Source organism: Rhinolophus hipposideros (genome assembly GCF_964194185.1).
Source record: "Rhinolophus hipposideros genome assembly, chromosome: X".
In the NCBI taxonomy this organism is placed as follows: domain Eukaryota; kingdom Metazoa; phylum Chordata; class Mammalia; order Chiroptera; family Rhinolophidae; genus Rhinolophus; species Rhinolophus hipposideros.
This window is the reverse complement of record NC_138046.1, coordinates 117,506,152-117,529,386: the sequence shown is the minus strand read 5'-3', so window position 1 is coordinate 117,529,386 and position 23,235 is coordinate 117,506,152. Positions and strand designations below refer to the sequence as shown.

Sequence of the window (23,235 nt, the reverse complement as noted above, 5' to 3'; positions counted from 1 at the left end):
ATGAAATCAAAAGTTGGTTCTTTGAAAAGATCAACAAAATTGACAAATCTTTAGCCAGGTAAAGCAAGGGAAAAAAAATAATAGAAGACTTAAATTACTAAAATCAGGAATGAGAGAGGGGACATCATGAACAGCCTTATAGAAATTAAAAAGGTAATAAGAGAAGGTATATGAGCATCTCATACCACTGCCCTCTTCTGGGTATTGTTTTGTTATTTGGCTCCCCCGATTATGACACAATTATTGATTTTAATGAGAGCGTGTGAGGGACGCAAAATATTGTGGGGAAGAGCACTGATTATGCCTGGGCTGAGTCCCGTGGATGATCCCTGTAAATTACCACCTCCTCTGAATTTGTTCTCATCAGCAGTGTCACCAGGCGTTAAAGAGAAGGAAAGATGAGTCCCCTTATTCTCCTGAGGATGCTTCTTGCCCTATCTGGCCTCACTTTATACTTTTAGGGGCATCAACAATGAACCTACTAAGAATGCTGTCATAAATATTTTAAGTACTCAATCATTTGCATGCATAAAATTCAACGAATAATGCAATAAACACTAAAGATCATTAAGATAGATGAGATGGGTGGTTTTTGTGTTGTTGGATTGGTTTAACTACGGACAGACATTACCAGGGTCAGATTAGATGGAAGAAATGAGGAACTAATATGCCTTTGCAAATTCAAACAAACAAACAAACAAAAAAATCAGCACCACCCAACGCCTGAGGAAGAGTGACTTTAAAAACTCATATCTTATACTGTCATGTTTTGATTTCACTAGTTCCAAAAAAACTCTAGTCTAAACAAAAGCTATTTGTTATCCAACACGGTGAAGCCAGTGGTGAAGTGTGTGCATGACTTACATTGTTCACTCTGTCCAAAGGGAGATGGGTGATCATTATTAACTTGCAAATTTCCTATTCCATTTCAATGAAAGGGGAAGAAAAAAACACTAGCATCTTCAGAAACTAAAAAGCTAAGTATCAGTGCATAAAAGGGAAAGAAAATATCTTTTGTCGCCATATTTCAGTTTTATGAGATTGGATTGGATAAATATGCTGAGAGAAATTTGTATTTTGCTGTACCCACAAAACTGAGGTCAGTAAATATAGAAAAATAAGTCAAGAATTCGCCTTTCATAATTTCATGTAGCTTGGAATGTAATTAAATCTCGGTGTCATTAAGAGTGCAGGTCACCCCCCTGCACACATAGTTATATATGTATATTAACTATGTGGAAATCAAGTTTATAAACACTTGCATGTAATACAGTGTGCTCCGTTAAAGACAGTTTGTATAGAAAGTCCACCCACAGATTTGGCCTTTCCCCTCCAATCCTCCACAGTGTGAAAAATGATTCCCTTAATTGTTGGATATGCCATTTCAGTGATCAAGGGAGGACCCTTGGAACATACCTACCGATTGAAGCAGTTCCATTTTCACTGGGGGGCCATTGATGCCTGGGGCTCCGAGCATACTGTGGACAGCAAAAGTTACCCAGCAGAGGTATGTTGAGAAACTTGGGAACAGTGACAACTTGTGGAGAAGTGGGGATAGTTCTGAGTTTCTGGTTCTAAGAAATTATCAGGAAGAATCAGGTGATTCATATAAATCTAAATAGCTCTCAGGGGTGTATTAGATTATTCCCAGTTATTACATGTAAAATAATAACTGCCCTCATCTTAAATAACACAGCAGAAATGAACCTTAAGATTCCAAAATGGAATTCTTTCAGAATTCTAAGCTAGGCTCAAATCATAGCCTAAAGTGAAAACCCAGGAAACAGTGCAGAGCCACCAGGGCCAATTAAGCCAAGTGAGAGATGGTAGGAACCTAAACGAAGGCTGCGGCAATAGAAATGGAGAAAAAGAGCAAGATTTAACAAGCGTTTCTGAAATAAAAGCAACAGGACTTGAGGCAGGGTCCTCTTCAGGAGAGGAGAGGAAGGTAACCATGACCTTGAGGGTCTCACTTGGGAGGCTGGGTGAATGATGGAAGAGGAATGATTTGTAGGGAAATATAGGGAGCACATAAGCAAATCAAATTTCTTCTTAGGTTTCCCCTAATTTACTTTTAAATGTTACCTTAAAAAGAAACACATTTTAAGTGGTTCTTCCTCAAAGAAATGTGTCTTCAAATCCTGTCTAATTCCCATAGGGAGAATCTATTTCTCCCAAGACAAATGTCTTGTTTCATGCAAATCGGAATAGGAATGGGAAAATGTTGCTCCCTCACTGCAGTGTGACTTGCTTTGCTATATATATTTTATTTTCTCCCCAAATAAATCTCTATTCCAAAGTAATATTTATTGCAGCTGCTGCATACATTTCTTCTTGTTCTTTATTTCTATCTCATTTTGCACCAGATTGTCATATGCTTTTCTGAGTGGCTTCATTTTGGGTGTGGAAACATTAAAATGTCATATGTTGAATAAGGCTGTCTGTTTTGGAGTGATTGTATATGTGGTCATGTGTCAAATCATCTTTTAATGGTATTTCAGCTGCACCTCGTGCATTGGAATGCAGTCAAATTTGAAAACTTTGAGGATGCAGCACTGGAAGAAAATGGCTTGGCAGTGATAGGAGTATTTTTAAAGGTAAAGAATAATCTTACCAACTTTAAATGTGTGGTCTTCTAGGATGAAAAGATACAACATTGCAATATTAAGTTTTAAGAATATTGGGGTAAAAATAAACAATAGTAAAAATACAAGATTGTTATGAATATATTTCAAATGGCATAAAAAAGCACAGTCTATTCCGGTCAAGATGGCAGAGTAGTTAAACACTGTGCTCGCCTCCTCACACAACCACATCAAAATTACAACTAAACTACAGAACGATCATCATTGAGAATCGCCTGAAGTCTACCTGAACAGAAGTCCTGCAACTAAGGACCTACAGAAAAAAACACCTAAAGACTAGCAGGAGGGGCAGAGACATGAAACGGGCTGGTCCCACACCCATGTGTGGCCGTTAAAAATTGGGAGGGACATCTTGGCTGCAGAGGTCCCTCCTGAGGAATGAGGGGTCCCAACCCCACACCAGGCTCCCCGGCTCAGGGTTCCAGTGCCAGGGAGAGAAGTCCCCACAACTTCTGGCTGTGAAAATCAGCAGAGATTGTGGCTGAGTGAGATGAAGGGCTGCTGGAATCCCAGGCATTCTTCTTAAAGGGCCTACGCATGGACTTGCTGATGGACTCACTTGCTCTGAGTTCCAATGCTGGGCCAGCAGCTTGAAAGGTGCCAGGGACATACCGGGAGGAACTGAATTGTCTGGCTTCGGAATGAGGGATGGAGGGGCAGCTTTCTTTGAGACAGAAGTACTGGCAGGCTCTGTTCTTTTATTGAGCCCTACCCCCATCCAGTGTGCAGACGTAGTCAGGTGCCATATCTGAGTCTCCATCAACCTAGCTAACACCATTCAACCAGCCCTGGTGATTTTCTGAGACCCTGCTCCACCTAACTTGTGGCCCCCCTCAAGCCACTTCCAGTGGCCTTTCCATACAAACTACCTGTCTTGGCTCATGCTGTGGGTCTTTAAAAATCTCTCAAAAGTCCACAAACCACAAATAAGTAGCATTTGGCCTTGGCTTGCCCTGTACCTCTTGCTGAGCAACCCCAAGCTGGCACTAGCAGCAGCCAGCTTTGGTTCACAGCTGAGCTTCCCAGGCACCTCCAAGACCAGCACAAGTAGTAACCATCTGCAGATCACTTCATAGCTCATACCAAGTGGCCCCGAGCAGAGCACAGGCACTGGCTGACCTTGGCCTGCACCAGAGCCCCTCCCAAGAAGCTCCAGAACCAACACCCCCAGTGGCCAGCCTCAGATCACACCAGAGCACCACCCAACCACCTCCACAAATGACACACCCAAAGGGTAGACTCAGCAGGCTCCAGAGCCCTGCTAAAGTAAATCCTGCTCTATAGGCTTAGCCCCTGCACAACAGCTCCTCCATTGTAGTTATGGTCAGTCCTCACAACCAATCAGCCTAAGGGTCAATCCCTCCCATTGACGTATAAACAACAACCAATGCTCAACTACTACAGGAGGGCACACACAACCCACACAAGGGACACATCTGCAGCACCCGGCTCAGGTGACCAGGGAAATTGAGCCACTAGGCCCCACAGGACACCTACTACATAAGGCCACTCTACCAAAACCAGAAGATGTAGGAGCTCTGATACACAGAAACAAAAATGGAGGCAACCAAAATGAGGAGACAAACATGTCCCAAATGAAAGAACACAGCAAAGCTCCAGGAAAAGAACTAAACAAAATGGAGACAAGCAATCTACCAGATGCAGATTTCAAAACACCAGTTATAAGGATCTCAGTGAAGGGTATTGGTTGCATGGATGAAAAAGAAGGGATTAAAAAGTACAAATTGGTGGTTACAAAATAGTCATGGGGATGTAAATACAGCATAGGTGATATCGTCAATAATATTGTAATAACTATGCATGGTGTCAGATGGGTACTAGACTTACTGGGGTCATCACATCCTATGTTATATAAATGCCTAATCACTATATTGTACACCTGAAACTAACATAATATTGTATGCCAACTGTAATTGAAAAATAAAAAATTAGGAAAATAAAAATTAAAAAGAAAAATGCACAATCCAGTAGAGTACTCAAAAGCCACATGTAGCAATTGAGTACTTGAAATGTGTCTACTTTGACTGGAACAATTTTTAATTTTAATCAGTTTAAATTTCCATTTAAGATCTGTTACTTAAATGGAGTAGGGGTACCTTTCCCTGCAGGCATTCTGGACAGGTCAGCAAACAGCCTGCTCCTTTGTTCTAGAGGTGTGACAATTAAGTTAGTGAACTTGTTGCAACGATGTTGCTAACCTTTTTTGATATCAGAGGGATTATTCATTATGAATTTGTACCAACTGGACAGACAGTTAACCAAGTTTACTATTTGGAAGTGCTGCAAAGGCTGCGTGAAAAAGTTAGATGACCTGAACTTTTCATCAGCGATTCATGGCTCTTGCATCATGATAATGCACCAGCTCACAGGGCACTGTCTGTGAGGGAGTTTTTAGCCAGTAAACAAATAACTGTATTGGAACACCTTCCCTACTCACCTGGTCTGGCCCCCAATGATTTCTTTCTTTACCAAAGATAAAGGAAATATTGAAAGGAAGACATTTGGATGACATTCAGGACATCGAGGGTAATACGACGACAGCTCTGATGGCCATTCCAGAAAAAGAGTTCCAAAATTGCTTTGAAGGGTGGGCTAGGGACTGGAGTCAGTGCACAGCTTCCCAAGGGGAGCACTTCGAAGGTGGCGATAGTGATATTCAGCATTGAGGTAGGTATGGAGCACTTTTTCTAGGATGAGTTCGCAAACTTAATTGTCTGACCTCATATGTCTAATTCAGTGATATTTCTAATATTATAAATTACCAGTTTAAATGTAGTGTAAGTAACGTAGTTGATTTGTTTTTATGTAATCACCAGGTGGTTAATTTTAATTCACATTCTGTTACAGTTTCAAAAGTGAGATGTCAATTGTTTTTAATGTTTTCTCATTGCTTCTTCCTCAGCTAGGCAAAAATCATAAAGAGCTGCAGAAACTGGTGGATACTTTGCCATCCATTAAGCATAAGGTAATATTTTTTTGTCCTACATCACTTGAAATATGTTTTGTTTCAATCTCAGAGGAAATACTAGCACAGCACTTTGAATTGGGAAATGTAGTTAATCTTAGTGTAATTCAGGTTCTCTTTGAAACTTGCCTAGAAGACAACTTGCTGTTCATGATGCTTGTGTGTTAAGAAAGCCCCTGGCCCTGGGACCTTTCAGGGGATGTTGGTGGGCACTGGCTGCTCTGGTTTTGCTGCCATGCCAGTGGGCACCTGGGGACTCAGGAACATAATGCTGTCCCCTCCTCTGCTCCCGACACCTGTTCCTTCTAAGTCCTTGTGGAAACACTCAGAGAAGCCTTCTTGACTGTAGCTACCCTCCCTCAGGCAGGGAGCAGAGAAAAGTTGGACAGAAACTTGGCTTGTCCAGCTTGAAAGAACAATTACCCATATCATTCAGGATGTATACCTTTGTCCAGCTTCAAGATTAACTGTTCAATATGCAGAATCCCAAAGGGGCTGCTCCCTGGAAGTCCATATTTTCTCTTTCTTTCTCTCCTTCCTTTCCCCTTCTGTCTACTCCCTCCTCTTCCCCTCTCCATCTCCTTCTTCTTGTTTCCCTCCTCTCTCTCCCTCCCCTTTTTGTCCAGGACCCTGGTTCCTACCAATTTGCATTGCATTTTAGAAGGGAGGATTTCACTAGTCTCTTGAAAAAGAGAAGTCTCCTTATTTATGCACCAGGCACCACCTAATGCCTCCCAAAGAGTTCAGAGGTGACCACGTGCTGGAAACTCACTAGAATGCAGGGAGACAATTGATTCCTCTGTGTTCCCACTGAGCAGTGTGAGAAATACAGTGTTAATTGCAGGAACAAAGCATGGGTGTGACTCGGTCCTAAGATGCCCAGAGGTCCTAAGGAGCTCCTGTGGACCACTGCTGGTTCCCAGACACTCCTAGAATCATTCATCATTGCCTTGTCATCTCATTTCTGAATGGTTTTCACCATGAAATGGATAGCTCAGTGACCCCTTCTCTTGGCCAGGATGCCCTTGTGGAATTTGGATCATTCGACCCTTCCTGCCTGATGCCCACCTGCCCGGATTACTGGACCTACTCAGGGTCCCTGACTACCCCGCCACTCTCAGAGTCCGTCACTTGGATCATTAAGAAGCAGCCCGTAGAAGTTGATCATGATCAGGTATGTTCTTCCCACATTTCCACATAAGGAAATTCTAGTCTGCCCCTTTAAAACAAGGCTGGGCTCAAATTTTGGCATCAGTTTTTAACATCTCATAATGCTTATACATTTTTATTAAAATGTGCTAACTTTTTGTCTTAATTTGGGTATGAATTAGGAATGCTTCAAATTAATCAGAGAGAGGAATTAAAACTTAGTAAACATAAGCTTTTTACTGCCATTTCGACAATGAGATGTTGTATGAATCACCGTATAAACAAGACCTTTTTAAAGGAAAGAATGAAGGCTGGAAATGGATGTGCTCCAAACCCCTTAATTTTCTTAAGGTAATTTTGTTCTGGAATCTCAGGTTAAAGAGAGAATCCAATAATATCTGTCCAGAAATTTTATTTTAAATCAGTTGGTTTGAACTTCGAATTTATTTTTTCCTCAGAAACTAAGTTTAAGTGGTGATTACTATGTCAGTACACAAAATCCTGTTTAATTCGTAGTATAACTAAACTACAATAATAGCTGCTTATACTTGCTTTATGGGATTCTTTGTTAATTACAAAGCATTTTTACAGGAACAGAAGCTTGCAAAATCTTTTTTCATGAAGCCAGGATAACTGATACCAACACCCATCAAAAATTGGAGCAAAAAAAAAAAGTAAACTACAGACTGATGTCTCTGAAGAATACATTTTTTATAAACCTAAACTATTATATCAGAAACAGAATCATGTAGCACATTAGAAGAAATATATACTTCGTCCAAGTAGCATTTATTTTAGTAATGCAAGGATGGTTTATTAAGAATGATATTAATACAATTCATCATATCAGTGACTCTAAACAAAAATCATACAATCATATCCACAGATTCTTAAAAGGCATTAGCAAAATTCACCATTCGATTTTTTAAAAATTTTTCAGTAAAATAGAAATGTATGGAGACGTCCTTAACTTGATAAAAGAAGTTAATCTCAGTTCTAAAGTAAATTGTATGCTTAATATAGAAAGGATAAATTACCATATTAAATTATATTCTGTAAATAGTCAATACAGTTAGGCCAAAATATAAAATAAATTAGAGAAACAATTTAAAAACTAGGAAAATAAGATAATTTATTAATTAGTAGAGTACAATATTAATTTATAGAAATCAATACATTTGACATATAAATCACAGTCAATTAAAGGATTTAATGATATAAAGGTATAATGGAAAAATGAACACTACTTATAATGGAAACAAAAGTATAAAATACTTTGGTATGAGCTTACCAAGAAAAGTTAACAAGAAAACTTAAAACAGCCTGAGAGACACAAAAAAGACTTGAATACGTAAAATTCGTGCTATGTAATTGAATAGGAAGACATAAAGACGCCTTTCATGTCAATTCTCCTTAAGTGTTATTCTCCATGAATTGTTTATTCTCCAATAATTGGTGTGGTATTGGTACACAAGGAGATCAATCAAGGGAAAAAATAGTATGCTCAGAAATATGTCCAAATATATATGAGAATTTAGGTTATGATAAAGGTAGCATCTCAGCTGAGTGAGGGAAAAAGATGAAATTATTCATTAAAGGCTGTTGGGGGACTATTGAGCAGATATTCAGGGGGGAAAAGGAGGGATCTATCATTCAAACCTTAGACAAGAATATATTCTGGATACGTTAAATGTTAAAAATATCACCATAAATGTACTAGGATAAGATAGGAAAATCTTTTCGTACAGCTGTGCGGGAGGACAAATAATTTTCCTTGTACTCTTCTAAAGGTTCTTGGCTGAGACCTTCCTCTAATAAAAGACAGATTAACAGTAGAAAAACAAACAGAAGTTTAATAACATGTATCCCTCCTGCATACATGGGAGAGACCCAGGGAAACTGAGTAGCTTCCGGAAATGGCCCAAGCCACCACCTTAAATGCCACCTCCAGTTAAAGACAAAAGAAGATATGAGGGGAAGGACAGTTAGGGGAGGTTATTAGGAAAACACAGTAAACAAGGTAAAGTTGTTATGTAGATTTAAGTCATTGATGAGAGCTTCTAGAGATTTAGAGTCATCTCCTCTTCCTGGTCCAGAGAGGGAGACCCCCTTACAAGTGGAGATTTCCCTTATAAATGTAAATGGTAACTTCTTGGTTTTTAGAACTTCTCTTGTGTCTGCAATTTCATAAAAAGAATGAGCTGAAAATAATCCTTATGCCAAAGGCATATTTGGAGGTCACAAATTATACTCCCCTTCACCTCTAAATGGAGGAAGCTTTTACCACTATATATCAACCAGAAGTCAATAAGAAAGCAACTACTGTGTTTCCCCGAAAATAAGACCTAACTGGAAAGTATGCCCTAGCATGATTTTTCAGGATGACATCCCCTGAACGTAAGCCCTAATGCGTCTTTTGGAGCAAAAATTAATATTTTTTGGGTCTTATTTTGGGGAAAACATGATAGTGAATTAGACTGCGTATTGATTTTAAATTTTGTGTCATGAAACCAACAATAAACAGATAACAAAATACAGACCTTGACTGCCCATATGCCTGGGCTTGGTGGCCTATACATTTAATCTGCTACTATCCTTCATATTTAAAAGTTGAGGGTGGCCAGTTGGCTCAGTTGGTTAGAGCGCAGTGCTCATAACTCCAAGGTCCCTGGTTCGATTCCCACATGGGTCAGGGATGTTCTTGACCCTGCACAACTAGTTGTGCCTTCCACAACTAGATTGAAGGCAACAACTTGACTTGGAGCTGATGGGTCCTGGTAAAGCACAGTTCCCCAATATTCCCCAATAAAATTTTTTTTAAAAAGTTGACATAACACTGAAAAATAAACAAACAAGAGGGTCAGTGGCCTGGATGGAAGATTTTAGAAATAAAATTTCAACACGGAAAATTCAGTGAGGAAAAAAAAGGTAGAGCTGTCATCTATAATCCTAGCTGCCTGTAATCTAACCATTCTGTTAATCATTGTTTGGGTAAATTCTTCTGGGCTTTTATCTGTATAAGTACACATAACTTTTTAAACAATATGGAATCATTCTTTATATACCATTTCACTGCTCTTTTCACTCAGCGATGTGTGGAACATTTTGTGGATCACCATTAGATTCAATATAATTTTTGATGGCTATGAACTACTCCATTTTATTTTTTATTTTTTTTTTACTACTGTGAAAACTTCATTTATTCAGCCTGAACTACTCCATTTTATAGATCTAATGTAACTTACTGGTATTTGGGCTATTTCTAATCTTTGCAATTTATTGAATAAAAATAAGCCTTAGTTACTTGGACACATTCCTAATTAATGAGTGTATACGCATCATTTGTAATATGGTAACTGTTTGGTGCTTGCCTTTGGTCGGTCTTTGCTCTGCAGTTCTACTTGGCCTAACGTCTTTGATCCAAACCGGTCTTCATAGGCTTGCCTACTGTGCCTGAGGCTCATCTCTCTAAGCTGTAGTGCACCTGACTGAATGAGGAGCAAGGTCGTGAACAGGTTTTCCAGCTGGCTCAGAAAGCCAAGGGGCTACAGATTGCTGCTATTGCCACATTAATGAGCCCTTGGCTTGGGGTTGCCCCTTTTGTATTGAGCTTCCCTGTCTAATACTTTCACTGCATGTGGCCATTTCAATTTAAATATAAATATATTAAAATACAAATTAAATTAAAAATGCATTTCCTTAGTCACACTGGCCATGTTTCAGGAGCTCAGTAGCCATATGTGGCTTGTGTCTACCCTAGTGAACTGTGCAGAAGACATCGCTATCACCGCAGGAAGTTCTACTTGACACTGTCGGTCGGTGGGACATCCCAATAGCTGTTAAGACAGCCACATGCATCGCCTTGCCCGCACTGCCCAGGTGTAGTAAGCAATCAAGAATGCATTGTTTATGTTAACGATGCAATTAAATTTTGAAAAAACAAAACGTTTTTGGCACTGTTATTCTATGTACCAGCCTTTCCTTTATCATCAGGTAGGCTGCTGTTTTGCCCATTTCAAGAGGAGGTTCCTGGAATCAAAAAAGATATTAACTCATTCTTGGCAAATGGCTAAAATGTGTGGGACAGGGCCTTTGGCCCCCAGTCCTTGGATCCCAAGTGCCCTGCTGGTTTCACCACCTCCTGCTGTTCTCCCCACACAAGGACTCCCTGTCCATCGGTGAGGGCATTCCTACTCAGAAATAAGTTCTCTTTCTGTATCTAATCTTATACAAATGTTTCAGAGCTGTAAATATGAAAGTAATTTATTCATGAAGTGAAGCTGTTTCTCTATTGAAATTATTTATGTTTCCTGTTTCTATTTCTAGCTTGAGCAGTTCCGGACCCTGCTTTTCACTTCGGAGGGGGAGAAAGAGAAAAGAATGGTGGACAACTTCCGCCCCCTCCAGCCCCTAATGAATCGCACTGTCCGCTCATCTTTCCGTCATGATTATGTGCTGAATATACAAGTGAAACCCAAGCCATCTACCAGCCAAGCGACCCCCTAAGGCACCCATATCTAGGTGATATTTTGCTTTAATACATACTAGCTTTTAAAAAATTAACTGTAACTATTCTAAACACTTGCACTTAATAGTAATGATAGATGTGCATTTCTTGGTATGGCAGTGCTCCTTCAGTCTTTTATTAATAATGATATTTATCACTGAAGCAGCAGCAAGACACACAAGTTTCTATTATAGCAACCTGTTGGTTATCATAATGCATATTGTCTTTTTATGTCTGACATTTTTGAGCTGTTTTTATGTTTATCAATTAGTGGTTCTATAGAGTTTAAGTAGAGATGAGAATCAAAATATTTCACCACTGGTAAGACAGACACTGACCATCCAGAATATAGGCCTTTCAGAAACAGCCTTGGATCCCAGATTGGTACTTCCTGGCTGAACATTGGCCATGGTTTTAGGTATATTTTATTTCAAAACATGAATGAGTTTTCTTTTATAAGGCCTTCTCAAGGTGCATATTTGCCCCAATCTTTAGTTACCTTACTAGTATACGATACGCTTACTTACTATTGATTTATGATACAGAAAAAGTATTTTGTAATCCTAAGAAAACAAGGATTTAATTATATCTGGAAATCCTTTTACATTTCTGAAGATCAGATATTTTACTTAAAGCTTTGATCATATAGAAAGCATACGCAGCGTAGAACATTTTAAAGAAAATGCTTGAAGTGCCTAGAACTTAGAAATCTTTCATGATATACTGGGGGTGCCCCCCCAAAATGTACACATTTTAAGAGATGTTATGTATGCATTACTTTTCGAAGTTGAATTGGATTACGTAGCAATGTGTAATATGACGTTCACTCAAAAGATGGCGTTAATCAAATGAATGCTAGCGGCATTCATTGTATTACAATTTTAATAGTTTTTTCTTTCCTTAAAATGTGTATACATTATTTTGTCACCCTCTGTATTTACAGAAGTATTTTTCAAATGACTAGTAACATACTAGTCTACAGTTTATAGTATTATTTTTGCATTATTTGTACACTGTTTCAAAGAATTTGATACTATTTTCCACAGTGACAGAACTATCTTGGTTTCCCTTTAAAACTGTCTGAACTTTATTTCATTAGTTGAGGTTCTGTGCAAGGCAGATGGTCAACATAAATCTCCCAATTTATACAGTAGCTTAGAAGACTTTAGCCACAGTAATAGGGGGAGAAACTTGTTGGGTAGGCTAAAATCTCGATAATTCTACACATTCCGAGGAATCCACGGCACTATTGCCCTTGCTTGCAAATGTCTTGGAATGTTTCTAATTCCCTATAAGCCTGTGGTCAGACTCAATATTGCATTAACTAGTAGTATTTCTTTCATTAATATGCTCGTCATCTGGTCTGCAAGATAGGGTTGGAGAAATAAATATACTTAACACTACTGAACCGTACACTAAAAAAAGGGTAAGATGGTAAATTTTATATCATGTGTGTTTTACCACAATTGAAAATAAATAGTAAATTCAGTAGGAATAAAAGATAGGGTTGGAGTTGCGTGTGCAACTTTGGGGGGATATCTCTGCTCTAAAGGAGGTATGGGGCTGGGGATAAAGGCATTTGCTTCTAGGGTACATGCCTTTTCTGGGAAAGGGAAGCAAGTATATCCCAGGAAATGAATACAATTCTTACAAAGGTAAATGTGGGGGAAAAGTTCATGTTAACTTAATACAATTGATATGTTTCAAACCATACTTATCTTTAAAAGGGTAAACACAAGATATGCATTATTCTGGGCACACAGGTTTCCCTCCTAGGCCTCTTGCAGACTCTTAGTACAAAATCCTACTGCAGTAAGTCTTCCAAATTGGAGCAAGAACCAATATGCAGAATGCCCAACTTACCCTCACATCCTAGAGATACAAAGGATGTACCCTTGAACGACATGGGTTTAAACTACATGGGTGGGTCCACTTAATGTGGATTTTTTTTCAATAAATACATACAGTATTGTAAACGTATTTTCCTTACAATTTTCTTAACACTTTCTGTTCTCTAGATTTATTGTAAGAATACAGTATATATTACATAAAACATACAAAATATGTGTTCATCAGCTGTTTATGTTATCAGTTAGGTTTCTGGTCAGCAGTAGGCTATTAGTAGTTAAGTTTTGGGGGGAGTCAAAAGTTATATGTGGATTTTCGACTGTGCAGGGATGTCGGCACCCCTCACCCCTGCCCCCCCGCCCCCATGTTGTTGAAGGGTTAACTATATTTTTAGGGTGTATCCCAGTTTGCCACTCCTGATTTATTTACACCTGCTATTCTGGTGTAATTATTAACAGCACCCTCTTTCACCCTTAACCATGTGCTGGTTTACATGATAAATTCTCGGTCACCTTCCCAGCAGAGGTAATGGAAACTGCTTTGGAGGTGTGGTTTCATGCATGCCTTAGTCATCTGTTCTCCCAAAGGCTACTGATGCACCCTAGCAAGAAACTTTTTATGTTTTTTATGCCTCCCAAGTGTTTTACTTGTACCTTCCTAGACCCGAAGAGGAAAAATGGGCTTGAGATCTGTCAAAGGGCTTGAGAAAGAATTTTGTATTAAAATTGCTGCTCATCTTCATCAAAGAATATAGATTAATAAAACCCTTTCTTTACATTATTAATATTTGTTGAATGACTTTTTCTTCCTATTCGTTGTTTTGAATATAGAAGATGTCTGTAAAATTAGTGAGACATCCTTTAACATGTAGATCAGAAAGTGACTAAAAAACTCATAAGGGAATTTACTTGAGAAGCAGGAATGGAAAGAACCACTTGCTCCTTTTCAGCTCACTTCTTTCTGTAAAACCAGTGCATAATCTGCTGACATCATCAATAGGGCAAGCTGTCAGCCCCTTTCTCCTTTCCCAGGGCTACGTTGGCTATTCTTTTTTTTTTTTTAGTTTCAGGTATACAAAACAACATAATAATTAGACATTTACACCCCTCACAAAGTGATAACACCCCCAAGTCTACTACCCCTCTGACACCGTACATAACTATTACAGTACCATTGATTATATTCCTTATCCTGTATTTTACCTCATATATATATATATATATATATATATATATATAATATATTGATAGTTGGCATTCAATATAATTTTTATTAGTTTCAAGCGTACAGAGCAGTGGTTAGGCATTGATATAATCTATGAGGTGATCCCCCCATAAGTCCAGTACCCATCTGACACCTTATGTAATCTTTACAACATTATTGATTATATTCCCCATACTGTATTTCACATCCCCGTGACTAAAGCTAGCTATTCTAAAACCAGGCATTCACCTCAAAAAAGTTTAGGAAGGGCAGCCAGTTGGCTCACTGGTTAGAGCGCAGTGCTCATAACACCAAGGTCGCCAGTTTGATTCCCACATGGACCAGGGAGCTGCGCCTTCCACAACTAGATTGGAGGACAATGACTTAACTTGGAGCTGATGGGTCCTGGAAAAACACACTGTTCCCCAATATTCCCCAATAAAAATTTAAAAAGTTTAGGAAGATGACTTTGGGGGGATACATTCTTTTTGCATAATATTAGCAAAAACAGTATTGCAATCACTTTAGGTATTTTTCTGTGTCACTAGAAGAATCAACATTGTGTACTTGATACCTATTCTACTTAATGTTTTATTGTCTTTTTAATTCAATGTTGGTTGAGTTCTTTCATGTAAATTTTATCGATCAAAAATGGAAGTAGTTAATTTAAGTGAATAAGTTCTAGTTTTACAATATAATTAGTACACATAAACAATATCAGCTACTTTACAGATAAATAGTAATGTAGTCTTGTATTTATGGACTGTTTGTGTGCCGTCCCCCGCCCCCCCCTCCCCTGCCCCGCCACCACCAAATTCATAGGTTGAAATCCTAGCCCCCAAGGTGATGGTATTAAGTGGTGGAGCCTATGGGAGGTGATTAGGTCATGAGGGTGGAACCCTTATAATGGGGTTAGTGCCCTTAAAAAGGAGACCCCAGAGAGCCTTCTCGCTCATTCCACCATATGAGGACACAGTGAGAAGATGGCTGTCTATGAACCAGTAAGGAGGGACTTACCAGACACCGAATCTGCTGACACCTTGATCTTGGACTTACCAGGCTCTAGAACTGTGAGAAATAAATTGTCGTTTTTTTATAAGCCACCCAGTCTATGGTATATTGTTATGGCAGCCAGAACTGACTAAGACACTTGTCACTATATGTACATTTTGATTCCTGATTTTTGAATTCAATTCCTCTTCAGAAATGGTAGTACTTTGGTTTGGGTTCTAGGTGGGGATATCAACTCTGCCACCATTCCTTCTCAAACCACCAGCAGTTGTGCTGCTTTGACCTTATTAATAGACAAAAGAATCAAGTAATGAAAACTATCATTGGATAGTTATTTCCTCCAAAGAAAACTTATAATCAGTTGTACAAATCAGCATTTTTCATATTAATATGCATTCATAAGTATTTTATCTTGCTTTAAGTTGTAACTGTAATCTGGAAAATATATAAAGCCTTTGGCTTTATATGAGGGTTGAAGAGGGCTTGAAACCCCATTGTATGTCCTTGAATAAATCAGGTCATTAATACTGAAATTTAATGGTAGGTAAGGAATGAAATGTTCCTTCTTGAGGATTTCTGCATTGACCACTGAGTAAATCCTACCACTGTCCTACTAGAGCAAGAAAAAAAACAATCGAAAGAGTCCCATCCTGGCATTCAGAGAGTAGATATTTTTCTTCTTGTTCTCCTTTTATGCTTACAATAAGCAAAAAATACACTTATGGATCATTCTTTGGTCACTTTATAATAACTAAGACTCATGTTTAGCAATAGCATTTTCTACTATATCATTTATATAAGTAAAATATTTTCTTTAACTTAAAGAAAAAACTTTTTCAACTTATCTAAAAAAAGATAATTAGTTATTTTCTACTGACAATATAATATAAAAATTTAGGCATTTTCCCATGAGGGGATAAACTGAAATATACATACTTGAGAATAAGTAGATGCATTTCAGACATCAAGAAAAATATTATGTTGGTGCAAAAGTAATTGTGGTCTAAAAGGTTAAAAATGGCGAAAAACAGTTACTTTTGCACCAAACTAATAGAAAATAGGGGTGGCCGGTTAACTCAGTTGGTTAGAGCACAGTGCTGGTAGCACCAAGGTGGCTGGATCCCCCACGTGGGCCCCCGCGTGGGCCACCATGAGCTGCGCCCTCCTTAAAAAAAAGAAAAGAAAAGAAAAGAAAGAATAGAAAATATATGTTGTAGAATAAAAGTAACTTTATTGGAATATCATAGTATAATGCATATTTGCATTAAATTTTTACATATTTTATCTTGTAATTTATCAATTCAAAAGAAGGTAACTATAGTTTAGAAATGGAATTGGCTTTTAGAGAAACTTCTGTTATGAAGTTAACTTGTTCATGAAAATGAATTCAGTGGTAAATTGTTGACGATAAATATCTAACTCCTATAAAAGGAGATTTACACTCATTTCTGAATCATAACAAAATGAAATCTAAATCTGTATCCCTTTTTAATTAGGAGTATCTTCCAAGAAGACATTCTTACTTATTGCTATTATGTGGAAGTCTGGTATAATTCATAAGAAATGTTATAGCAACCCAAACACTGATGCTTTCAGAATGGCAGTAATTCTCAGCATAAGTCCTGGTCACAGGAAACAGCAAAGTTGGGCATTCACACAGCTACATTCTGTGCCGCTCAGGGCATTTTCTAGTTTGGGGATTTAACTACCAAGTCTCCACCTTCAAGGAGTTTAAGATTTAGTGTGAGAAGCAGACTTGTGAAAGCAACAAAGTGCTTATTGAAATATATATGTATAAGCATAAAACTAGTTATGAAACTTATTTACTACTCTAATTGTGACAATTTAATTCCTTATCACTTCTCACCTAGATTGCAATATTCCAGCTTTATTCTTTACATTGCAAACCAGAGTAATTTACCTAAAACACAAATATGACTAGAAGTCTCAACTTAAAAGCTTTCAACGGTTCCCTGTTGCCTACAGAACATAAGTAAATCTTAGCATGACATTCTAGCCCCTCTTCCATAACCTAGCCCCAGCCTACCCCTACTGCTGTATTCCTTGATACTCTCCAATTGCCCTTTAAATTCGATGGCCAAAATTCTTGCGGTTCCGGCAGATTTCACATTGTTTCACCTCTCTCAGTGCCTTTACTTATGCTGATTTGTTACCCTTCTCCACCTAGGTAGTCTTCTTTCAAAATTCAACTCTGGCATCAGAAAAGCTCTCCCTGAATCTCAAGGTGGACTATTTTAAGTACACTTAGTTGCCTGTACCATATTATCTGATTTATGTGTTGGTTCTTTTCTGCCTCTAGATTTTAAATCCCTGGGAGCAGAGGTTGCACCTTTGCAGCCCCAGGAGTTAAATTCACCTCCACAGAGCAGTTCTGAATGGAAGGAGCTGGAGTCTGGAGCTTTGCCTGAGGTGCTGATAGGTGGAACCGCAGAAGGAGGCGGAACCTGGGGTGTAGTCGGACTGGGGAGCCAAGCGAGCTTCTGTGGGTGGGGTGAGGATTCGTGAGTGGATGGGAAAAAAAGAAGTGTGACTTTAACTTCCTGGCCACAAGACACCCCACTATGACGTGGGGAGAACGTAGTGACAAGGCACTGGGGAAGCGCTAGGAAGGGAAGAAATAATTCCAGGGCGGGGTAGGAGTTTCCAGGAAGGAGACAGCTACGTGTGCAGTGTTTCAGAAGGTGTGAGCCACCTACAGAAACCTCCAATTTTCCGTTTTCGGTCCGCCGGCGCGGAGCCACGCACCCCACCCTCCAGAGAGACCGCGCGGCGCCTGCGCTCTCTTAGGCCCGCCTCTTCCGGCCGGCTCTTGTAGGCGTGGCGACGCTGGCAAGATGGCGGCGCCCGAGACGTTGGTGCTTCCGGAGAAACCTAGGTAAGTTGGGCTGGGGGAGATGTGCTGGCGTTTAGAGGAGATGGAGCAGGTAGAGGCTGGGCATGGAGGACGTGCAGGCAGGAAGGCAAGGGGAGCTAGGCCAAGCAAGCGAGCCACCGCGGCAGTTCAAGCCGCTCCCGGGGTGCGCTCCGCACTCACACGGGCATCTGTGGGCTCACACGGGCATCTGTGGGCTCAGGGAGACAAGGAGGGGAACAGGTGGCGGGATGTAGATCTGCCTTCTGGGCGTGGGATAGCAAAGGCGATGGTCAAATGCATATTCTGTAGCGAAAACATGGGAAGAAAGATTTCACTCTCAAGCATCCGAGCGATTTCCTGTAACTGGGCGCGGAGGAGAGGGGAGCTCAGGCAGGCAGGGCTGCAGGTGCGGACACTGACGCTAGAGTGTGCATGTCTCGTTTTTTCCAGCCACAGAAAGTATAGGGCCGCCCTGAAGAAGGAGAAACGAAAGAAACGTCGGCAGGAACTCGCTCGATTGAGAGACTCAGGTAACGGACTTTTCATCCTGTTTTCTGTGTATTAAATTGAGGCCCTAACTTGAGGCCCCAGTGACAGAAGGAAACCAAGTACTGTATCTGATAAAGCATTGCTGCGGCTACTGCCTCCCAAGTAAAGTTATGTTAGACCCATGTCAGAAACAACATTAAGGTACTACAGAGGGGGGGAAAAAGTCATGGTGAATCATCACCCACTGATTATGTGTAAGTATTTATGAACTATCTAATATTACAGGTGCAGGCATCATGAATTACAGCACCTAGCACAGCCCTTGCACATAGTAAGTATTCGGTGAATATTTTTCTTTGTAAAACTAGAAGGAGTCAAGGGTTTTAGACATTTTGCAAGTTTCTCTCAAACTTGAGTAATGTAAGATACACTATTTAACTATAAATCAACATATTTACAAATTACAAAACCAACTGAAATTATACATTCAGTAAAAATCAAATCCACATTAATGTCATGTTATGGATGATGGGAAACATGCTCACAACATGAATATGGTACTGATTGGAGTTTGGAATTCCACCACTACTGTTATCCTGTGGTTATTTACTTTTTCTATTAAAATACTGTGGAACCTTCGTCTGCACTGACTATGGTGTCATTTGGCCTTCATATGGCAGCATCTAACATTTATTTATATATTAAAGTTGCCTGTTTAATATAATGAAATTAGTACTACTAAGTTATAAAATTATATAGTAGTTATGAATGCAGGTGGAAGCACTGAAATCACACAGTAGTGCTGGGTTACAATGATTGCCATCCAGGTTATCCAAGATATGCTTATTAAATTATCCTAGACATGTGGTGACGGAAGGAGACTAGATTTTGGGTGGTAGGCACACAGTGGAATATACAGATGATGTATTACAAAGTTGTACACCTGAAACTTATATAATGTTATTAATCAATGTTACCCCAATAAATTTAATTTTTTTAAAAATCAGAAATGAAGTGGGGACAAAAATAAAAAAGCCCTAGACAAATCTTGAAGTCTACAGACCATGGCCTCAAGTAACCAGGATGTGGGGGCCATGAGAAACATAACCATAGAGGTTTTATTTACCATTGGACTTGTCTAGTAATTATTTTAGTGGCAATGCTTGCAATATTTAGAATGCAAGGAGCAGTGTGTTTACTTGAGATCTTTGTTAGCATTTCCTTTTTTATTCATTCAGAACTAGTTCACTAGAGGTAGGATAAAGCGTCAGGAATAAAAGTAAATACAGGGTAGGTTGCAGTTACTGATGTTCTTAGTGATTCCCCACCCCCTTAAAGTTCTCAGCTACGTTGCTCATTTAACCTGTTTTCTTCTAATATACTTTTTTTTAACCTTTTTTTCTTTCCCTATGTTAAATCCTATAGCTGTTGTTTGTATTGTATTAATTTTTTTTTCCCTTTGACTTCTCAAAGTGCGTTTGTAGTGAGCCTTTGTGGAGAGGCAGGTGGATGGTGTCCTTTGGCATTTTAGTCAGTGGAAAGATGCAGGTCACTGGTCTGCTCGGGATTGTATGGCTAATGGCAGATCCAGGACTACACTTGTCTCTGGATGACTGCTCCTACTTTTGCCTCCTCCAACTCACAATTCATTACTTCATGTGCTTCATGAATATTGTAGCCTACCAAACACTGTGTTCATTATAACACACATTGGATGGGCAAACGTTACCCAGAATGCTACAATATAGATATATTGTGTAAGAATTACCGTAAGAGTGAGTTGGCAAATGATTGGTAGAAGTTTCTGGAATATCGACCTCTCAATTACAGGTAGCCTCTTTAGCACCCAGTTCTACTTAAAATAACCTGATATGAGCTTACTTGTCAGAAATTAAGGTAACATTAAGTACGAAAAGCAAGTTTTAAAGCCATAGCATGATTCCATGTATAGTTACATGTATAACAGATATGTTGTACATGAATGATCAAATATATGCAAGGACACATGTAGAGAAAATGCTACACCCAGAACTGTTAGTGATTACCTCTGTGGAGTGTGAGAGCTTGGTTTGAGGCAGGATGGGGGCTTGAGTGAGACAGGCAACAGATGTTTTTGCCTATCAGCTGTGTCCAGGCAGTGTCTAATCAGTGAGCATAAGTTAGCTAGTCATAGCCTCTGTGCCAGGCTCTCTGGAAGGCCTTTTATGTACATTAGATCATTTAATTATCTGAATTACTAGATATTCTGTATGAGTTGCAACTCATCCTAATTTTTTTTTACTGGTTTTTAATTTCAAGTTTTGAAATAATAAAATTGACTTGCTTAAGAAAAGTAAATTATTGTAATTATCTAGGAGGAGGCGAGCCTTTGGTGAGACCTATACTCAAGATACATGACACAAGATCTTTTTCCTTTAAGCCGAGATCTTCTGTTACATTTCCTTAAAATCACTTCAGTTTTCCTCATTTTTTCCTCTTAAATTTAAATTCTAAATAGGAGAAGATATGTGTTTATCTTCTCCTATGTTAAAAATTGTTTTCTATGTTTTTATTTTGAAAATGTCCCGATGTACAGAAAGTTGAAAATACTACCATAAACACCCATGAACGCTTCACCTAGATTTGCCAATTATTAACATTTTGCCTTAATCTCTTGCTCTCTCTCTTGCTCTTGCTCTTTATGTAGATACATGCGTACAAACTTTTTTCAGAACCCTTTGCATGTTAGTTGGAGACATCATGATCCTCACCCCTAAATACTTCAGTCTGCGTCTCCTAAGAATAAGGACCACAATACTAAACTTGCACCCAAGTGAAGGAACAGTAGTTCAATGATAGGATATGTGGGCCATATTTAAACTTTCTCAGACCAAGATTGATTATTTAGAAAAGCCCAAGCCAGTTGTCTGGTTGAATGCCCTGCATTTTGGATGGGTCTGTCTGCTCCTGATTAGCTTTGGGTTACCCTTTTTAAAAAAAAATAAATTTTATTGGGGAATATTGGGAGACAGTGTGTTTCTCCAGGGCCCATCAGCTCCAAGTCATTGTCCTTCAATCTAGTTGTGGAGGGCGCAGCTCAGCTCCAAGTCCAGGCACTGTTTTCAACCTAGTTGCAGGGAGTGCAGCCCACCATCCCATGGAGGGAATTGAACCAGCAACCTTGTTGAGAGCTCGCGCTCTAACCAACTGAGCCATCCGGCCGCTCCTCAGCTTACACTCTTTATGGCAAAATACCTAAAGCTGATGCTGTGTACCTCTCATTGCATACATCAGGGGGCCTGTAGTGCCAGGTGGTTCCACTCCTAGCAATGCGAAATGTGGTCAGTGTTACCCGTCATGTAGCTCCATGGTAAAGGATGTTTCCCTCTTTGTAATTAGTATGCATCTGTGGGCTGATATTTTGAGATGGTGTAAACATCCTCTTCTCAACAAACTTCCTCATCCAATGTTTATAACACCTTTGTCCAAAATTAGTGTTTACAATGGGGTTGCAAAAGTGATGACTTTTCTACTTAAGTCTTTCCTGCATTTCTTAGTTGCCATTCTTCTGTAAAGATGGATGTTCCCTCCCACACCCCCACCACCTTTTTGAGTATCACTATGGAAACGTCGATTAATTTTTTAAATTTAATGTGTTACCTACTAACATTGTTACTCTTTGGGATGCTCATGTTGTACCAAATTTGGAGGTTGGAGCCCTTATTATTAGACAGTTATAAGAAGAGGTTCGTACCATGATTGTAAAGATTTAAAAAAATGTATTTTTTTTTTTCTTTCCTGAATTATTGACTAGGGTTTTGTGATACTCAGAGAGTTTAATAAAACATTTAAATTCCTTCAGGACTCTCACAGAAGGAGGAGGAGGAAGAATCTTTTATTGAACACCACCAACTAGAAGAAGAGAAGCTATTGGAGATAGAGAGGTCAGCACTGATCGAAGCACTTCTTGTGGACCCAGTTATTTCATTTGAATAAGTCTACTCACTAGTACGGATCTTTATAAAATCTTGTACAAAATAGGTCTTATAAAATATCCTGGATAAACTAAATCTCCAGCTGACAGGATAAACCTGGATGTTGTCTTTTTTTTCTTAATGGCAGCATTTTTCAGTTTTTGCTAATTCGTGAATGTTTTTGAAAAAAATCAAAATAATTAAGTATAAAAGGGCTTCAATGAATTCAACATACCTAAAGATAGTTGCTGTTAAGAATATAAGAAAGTGAATGTGTACTGTACATACATATTTCTATAATAGGGTGATATTTATGTATATATTTTTCTATAAATTGCTTTTTTTGCCAAATATGTAGGACATTTATTTCACTGTTGATACAGAGATCTAATTCAATCATTTCAATGGCAATGCAGCGTCCACTGTATAGCATAATTTATTCTTCATTCATAATTTATCGTTCTCTACTAGTGAACATTCAGGTTATTTACTATTATATAACATTCTCTTACTATGTACTATTTATATTATTTACTATTAGTTTATTATTAATTTACATTCAGGACTTT

The 23,235-nt window shown here is 38.9% G+C and overlaps 2 protein-coding genes across 9 annotated transcripts in view; both read left to right on the top strand.

Moving 5' to 3' along the window:
- The window catches only part of CA5B (carbonic anhydrase 5B), a 58,290-nt gene extending 44,373 nt beyond the window's left edge, over positions 1-13,917 (top strand). For 7 of the 8 annotated variants that reach the window (XM_081041766.1, XM_081041765.1, XM_081041763.1 and 4 more), the window contains 5 exons: positions 1,389-1,507; positions 2,502-2,597; positions 5,569-5,631; positions 6,650-6,805; positions 11,107-13,917. In XM_081041766.1, the coding sequence (XP_080897892.1) occupies positions 1,389-1,507; positions 2,502-2,597; positions 5,569-5,631; positions 6,650-6,805; positions 11,107-11,286 (614 nt within the window). In that variant the 3' untranslated portion in view covers positions 11,287-13,917. Of the gene's footprint in view, positions 1-1,388; positions 1,508-2,501; positions 2,598-5,568; positions 5,632-6,649; positions 6,806-6,962; positions 7,132-11,106 lie in introns of those variants that run through there. The other variant, XM_081041769.1, reaches the window with a different exon arrangement.
- The window catches only part of ZRSR2 (zinc finger CCCH-type, RNA binding motif and serine/arginine rich 2), a 31,493-nt gene continuing 19,364 nt past the window's right edge, over positions 11,107-23,235 (top strand). The window contains exons 1-4 of the mRNA XM_081041761.1: positions 11,107-11,301; positions 17,670-18,245; positions 18,675-18,754; positions 22,555-22,636. Coding sequence (XP_080897887.1) covers positions 18,205-18,245; positions 18,675-18,754; positions 22,555-22,636 — 203 coding nt within the window. The 5' untranslated portion in view covers positions 11,107-11,301; positions 17,670-18,204. The remainder of the gene's footprint in view (positions 11,302-17,669; positions 18,246-18,674; positions 18,755-22,554; positions 22,637-23,235) is intronic.